Source organism: Phacochoerus africanus, chromosome 14 (genome assembly GCF_016906955.1).
Source record: "Phacochoerus africanus isolate WHEZ1 chromosome 14, ROS_Pafr_v1, whole genome shotgun sequence".
Taxonomy (NCBI): Eukaryota; Metazoa; Chordata; class Mammalia; order Artiodactyla; family Suidae; genus Phacochoerus; species Phacochoerus africanus.
Genome location: NC_062557.1, coordinates 26,818,102 through 26,824,101, shown reverse-complemented (window position 1 = coordinate 26,824,101; position 6,000 = coordinate 26,818,102). Strand labels below are relative to the sequence as shown.

The 6,000-nt window shown below is 51.8% G+C and overlaps 1 protein-coding gene across 1 annotated transcript in view; it reads left to right on the top strand.

The window, feature by feature from the left end:
• Positions 1 to 271: 271 nt before the first annotated feature.
• Positions 272 to 6,000, top strand: part of LRRC59 (leucine rich repeat containing 59) — a 15,695-nt gene continuing 9,966 nt past the window's right edge. Inside the window, exons 1-4 of the mRNA XM_047757180.1 lie at positions 272 to 614; positions 2,367 to 2,426; positions 4,002 to 4,160; positions 4,379 to 4,483. Of these exons, the coding sequence (XP_047613136.1) occupies positions 510 to 614; positions 2,367 to 2,426; positions 4,002 to 4,160; positions 4,379 to 4,483 (429 nt within the window). The 5' untranslated portion in view covers positions 272 to 509. The remainder of the gene's footprint in view (positions 615 to 2,366; positions 2,427 to 4,001; positions 4,161 to 4,378; positions 4,484 to 6,000) is intronic.

The following is a 6,000-nucleotide window of genomic DNA, read 5'->3' as shown; positions in this document are numbered from 1 at the left end:
AGTATTCTTGAAGACACGGGTTCCAACCCGCTCAGCGGGTTGGGGATCTCGCGTTGCCGTGAGTTGTGGTGTAGGTCGCAGACACGGTTGGGATCCCGCGTTACTGTGGCTGTGGCATGGAGAACTTTCATATGCCGCGGATGCCCTAAAAAAAAAAAAGAGCCTGAACCGGCGCCCTCGGCCGTGCCCGGGACAGCAGTGCGCCATCCTGTTCGCCAGAGGGCGCTCCCGAACATGCTCTGGCCGCTCTGGCCCAGCCTGTCTCAGTGGCCGCGGAAGGTGACGTGGACACGGAAGTGGTCGTCGTCGCGGCAGCACCGGTGGGAACGGGGTGCGGGGCTCAGAGTGCGGCCGGCGGGCGGACGGTCGGCGGTGATCTCGCACCTGCGGCGGCGGGGGACGTAGGTTTTGTCGGTTGAGTGCGCGTCCCCTCAGTCCACGAGCGGCTTCTCAGCCTTTCTCCTGCCCGTCGGAGCCCCGGGGCCGGGACCCGTTCAGCCGGCGTCACCATGACCAAGGCCGGTAGCAAGGGCGGGAACCTCCGCGACAAGCTTGACGGCAACGAGCTGGACCTGAGCCTCAGCGACCTGAATGAGGTCCCTGTCAAGGAGCTGGTCAGTACGGTCCCTCGAGGCCCAAGGCGCCGGTCCTCGACTGGCGCTGGCCCCTGGGGGAGGGGGGGGTCTCCTTCCTTCCTTCCCAAGCTTCAGTTTCCATGGCTTAAAACGAGGTGGGGGAAGTGGGACTAAGTCCTCGGGGAGGCCGCGTCCAGCCCCAGCGTTCTTCCTGGGATGTACACGTGTCACTTTGGCGCAGGTCCAGAAGATGGGAGGTTAGCTGCTGGTGTAGCCATGGGCTTTTTACGGGTCAGGAGTGAATCTTCGTGCATTTCAAGAGCTTTCAGGGAACTTCGCTCCGTGCCCGACCCAGAGTAGGTGCCCACGGAGAGATTGCTTGATGTTTTGGGAGAATGAATGAACAAATGAATGAGTGACTCGTCAGAGTAGGCCTCCGGGTAGACCTGGGTGTGGCCCAGAACCAGGCCTTTCTAGGAAGCGACCAATCCCAGCTGGCTGTCCCAGCCTTGAGGCGTCCTTCCTTGAGAATGAAATGTCACTGCTTGGTTGGCAAGGTCTCTTCCCAACTCTGAAACTGGCGGGAATCTGCACCAGGGTGGCCGTCCCCCCCCCCCCCCACAACCAGGAAAACAGGCTGAGGCCCAAGGGATATTACCTGACTAGTTTGTTGCCAAAGTGAAGTTAATGTACATCCTTGCTTTGCCCACCTAGTTCCCCACCCTTATCCCCCACAGTAGCGTCATTTTGGATGACCTGCACTTTCGTCACTGTCTTTAACTGATCATATTTGCTTTTGGCACTTGGCCCAGTCTTCCCTCCACCTTGGCTGTGTAGTATCCAGGTTAGAATGGGATTCCCAGTTCATAGATCAGCTGTATTGCTTAATGGCTTAGTACTCTTGGCAGGCTAGTTAACCTTTGAGCCTAGAGTATCCTCCTTTATAACACAGTGATAGTTGTTGCTATCTCATAGGGCTGTTGGGAGAACTAAATACAATTGTAATGTAAACTACTTGGCAGGTAGCAAATGCTCATACATGTAGGTATTACCAAGGTGTGCTTCCCATTGTAATAGCTCAAACTTTTTTAGGTCGTCAGATGTCATTCTTGGGACTTTCTGACATTTGGAAAGTGCAGAGTTGACCCAATATCCTTAACCGAATATTTGCCTTCATCCTGGCCCCAGGAAGATGGCCAGCCATGTGTCAGCCTGGCCCTAGGACTGCCATCTGAAAGCACTTACTCCAGGCATCTGGTTGGCACAACATCACCCCCGGGAGACGGAAGGATTGGTTTTGCTGAGCCTCTCCAAGCTGAACCCCATGGGAAAACAGAGCTGGGATGTGAGGGCCTTATTTTACTTTGCACTCACTCATGTACTCATTCATTCAGTCGTGGATCAGCCAACGGGTATATGGAGAAGAGCCTTGACCTAGAGAATATGGAAATCACGAAGCTATTTGACAGTCCCTGCCCTGAACCTAATCGGGAGCAGTACTAGAGGGAATAGTAGGAGTGCCATGGAGAATTTCTAAGAATCTGTTTTCCTTTCTTGGAAAGGAATCCCTGCTCTTTGCATTCATCTCTCTGTCGTGGTTGACTCTGACTGGCTTATTTTGCCTTTCCTGTCTCCAGGAACATTATTCTTTAGAGGGTTTTGTTTTGTTTTGGTTTGTTTTTAAGGTCTTTTCTAATCATGGGGACTTTCTCTGGAAATTGCTTCATTAGCAGATGTCACTGAATTGTTCCATGTGTTGATCTGACGTTTTGTTCTCATTCCCTTTCCTAGGCTGCCCTCCCCAAGGCCACCATACTGGATCTGTCCTGCAATAAACTGACTACTCTACCGGTAAGACTGACAGGGAGCCTTCATGCTTCTCCTTCTTATTTGGCGGAGTTACATCATAAGGCATAATTTCAGGATAGGCCTGCCAGCAGGCTACCACTAAATTGGAGTGTGTTGGGGGTAGAAGCGGGGAGGTTCCTCTCAGTAGGAAGGGAAGCATGGTAGAGGCCACTTTCTTTAAGAACAGTGAGAAAGTCAGGCCACCAAAAACGAAAGTCACCAGAACATTTGGCTGAGTTGCTTGTTGGGGGTCATGTTTTTTTTCCTGCCTTATTTTATTCCTTTGAGAAATAGTTTACCTCCCTATTGCAGTAGAAGAGGCAAGAGACCATTCTGTAAGTTGCTCTGCATTCCAGAGAGAATGCTGTTTCTGAACAGCCTCTCTGTGCATCTTTTGATGGGGAATGGGAAAAAGCATAGTTCTGTGGGACTTGCCATATCATCCTCCCGACACCTGAATTACTTGAGATAACGTTTCCAGTCGAATCCTTCTGATTTTTCTTGTGCAACTTCTCCTGCTTCTTTTGCTCCACCTGTGAAAGCGTAGGAGTCATTCAGCCCCCTCGACCTCTCCTGGGTATGGGCTGGTTTCTCCTCCATGGCGGTGGTCCTGCACCGTCAGGCCTAAGTTTGTTGTCATTATTGCCTTTTCCATCCATTACTCTGGCCGGTCCACTCTGCACCATACCCCGTCAGGCTCTGGCTCAGGAATTAAGTCCCAGAAGTTGGCAGTTGTTCACTGGATCATTAGTCCATTTCCATCTTACTATTCTCCTGGGCCTCACTTATTGTCTGTAACATCTTCCTGCAGCTCATCAAGAACTGTTTCTAACATTGGAAAAAAGCATCTAAGATCCCCCTTCTTCCAGGAAGTATTTTGTGTCTAGTTAAAGAAGGGCAGCCGTTCCTTGCAACCTGCTGGACACTTTGTCACATTGTCACTTGGCACCCCCAAGTGCACTTTGCAGTCTGAGTTTCTTCATTTGTCTTGCCCTCCTCTGCAGTACAGATCCACTGGCATTTACAGGTCCCCAGAGAACACAGCTAGTGCCTCATTAGCTGAGGGTGGAGCATCCCTCAGCTGGGGGCTGAGCAAAGGCTTAATGACGAGAGGGATGTTTTGAACTGTGCTGAAGAAGAGCCAGCCTATGGGTAGGATGGGCCCCAGCCCGCTGAGTCAGTCACTCAGAGAATGCTCCTTGGGCACCTGTACTAAGTACTGTGCTGGGTGCTGCAAAGAACAACAAAGAGTAACACCAGGTACGCACGGGGCACGTGATCTTTCTAGAAAAACGGATGGCTGCACCATGTTTGGACAGATCCTACGAAAGGTGGCCACAGGGTGCTCTGGAGGACGGGTTGGAGGGAGGGCCGAGGGTAAAGGAACCCACACTTCGTGCCTACTTCAGGCTAAGCCCTGTGCATATGCATCTCACTGCCCACCCCAGGAACGGTGCTTGCTCTTTTCCTTCGAGGTGGATTGGCGCCTGGGTGCCTCCAACCTGGGGGCCCCTGGACTGTTACGTCTGGGTGTGTGTGTGTGTGCTCAAGGCCTCGTGTTCTCTCTTTGGGTCCCAGTCGGAGTTCTGTGGCCTCACACACCTGGTGAAGCTGGACCTGAGTAAGAACAAGCTGCGGCAGCTGCCGGCGGACTTTGGCCGCCTGGTCAACCTCCAGCACCTGGACCTCCTCAACAACAGGCTGGTCACCCTGCCTGTCAGCTTTGCTCAGCTCAAGGTAAACAGGTCATGACCCGGGGTGCCATGGCCAGGGGTGGCAGACGGAGCGTGGCTGGGAGAAAGACCAACAGGAGTGACCACCTTGTTGTCACAGCCTCAGATGGGTTTCCCTGCGGCTGGAACACAGAGGGGCTCTCTTCCTGCGCATTTTGTTCCACTCGAGGAGACTTTTGACATGAAGTCTGGCTTACGAGCCTCTCTGCCCCATCTCTTTAGAGCCTCAAGTGGCTGGATCTGAAGGATAACCCCCTGGATCCCGTCCTGGCCAAGGTGGCAGGGGATTGCCTGGATGAGAAGCAGTGCAAGCAGTGTGCCAACAAGGTAAGCCTGAGGCTCCCTGGTGGCTCCTTCGCATGTTCCCCTGGCACTTGCCTCTGCCACCTCTTGTTTTTCCCTCCCAGGGCTCCTGTGTGTTTTTAAAGCACAAAGGTCTCCAAGAGATGTCTTCTACGAGCCTGTCAGGCAGAGACACCTTTATTTCTCTTGTTTTCTTTCTAAGCAGTCAAACAGTTCTGTCTTCTGCTCTCCCGCAGTACTTCCGTTCTTAGAAACCAGGACCTTACACTGTCCAGTATTGCCCTGTCAACAGTGCAGTAGAACAAGAGGGTTAGAGACTGTGGCCTTTCTGAGTCATGGTTATTGTAGGAATGTTGGTAGTAAAACTTTTGTTAATATTTACATAGCTGTGCTTGCAGACAGACACATCCTGGGCACATCTGGCATTCGATTTCAGTCAAGGCATCTGATACAGGAGGAAGGAAGTCAAACTGGCAGCCTGGAAGGCAAACATTGCCCAGTAACCTTTAAGATGCTTTACGCTGCTGCTGCTGCTTTTTTAGGGCCTCATCCTCGGCATGTGGAGTTCCCAGGCTAGGTGTCGAATCAGAGCTACAGCTACCCCGCCTACATCACAGCTGCAGCAACACGGGACACGAGCCTCGTCTGTGACCTACACCACAATTCCCAGCAACGCTCCATCCTTAACCCACTGGCCAAGGCCAGGGATCAAATGTGCATCCTCATGGTTCCTAGTAGGGTTTGTTACTGCTGAGTCACAACAAGGACTCCTTTCTCTCCAGCTTTAAAACAGTTGCTGCCCTTTCAGCTGAGGAGCACCAGGTGACTTATTTATGTGGCTGTGCTTAGGGGTGTTGTAGACAAAAAAGACTTCTTTTTTTTTTTCTTTTTGATGGCCGTACACGTGACACATGGAAGTTCCTGGCCAGGGACTGAATCTGATCCATAGCTGAGACCTGTGCTGCAGCTGTGGCAATGCTGGATCCTTTAACTCACAGTACCGGACTGGGGATTGAATCTGCATCTATCGGTGACCTGAGCCACTGCAGTCAGATTTTTTTTTTTTAGGGCCACACCTGCAGCATATGGAAGTTCCTAGGCTAGGGGTCCAGTCGGAGCTGCAGCTGCCTACCTTTGCCACAGCCACAGCAACTCGGAATCCGAGCCACATCCGCAACCTATGCCACAGGTCACGGCAACACCACATCCTCAACCCCCTGAGCGGTGCTAGGGATCAAACCTGCGTCCTCATGGATACTCTTTGGGTTTGTTACCGCTGAGCCATGATAGGAACTCCATGCAGTTGGATTTTTAATCCACGGCACCACAGTGAGAACTGTAAAAAAGACTTAACTTTAAATGCTAGATTTACATAAAAAGCAAAATGCGTATTATGATGGGTCTCTACACGAATCTCAGGAGTAATGGCCTTTTCTTGTAATTAGCTTAGGGCTTTTTAGCTAGTCTGATCATCCCTGTCACCCACTGTTACAAGAAACCAAGCACAAACAATGTCAGTACCTCCAAGAAGCCAAGGCAGC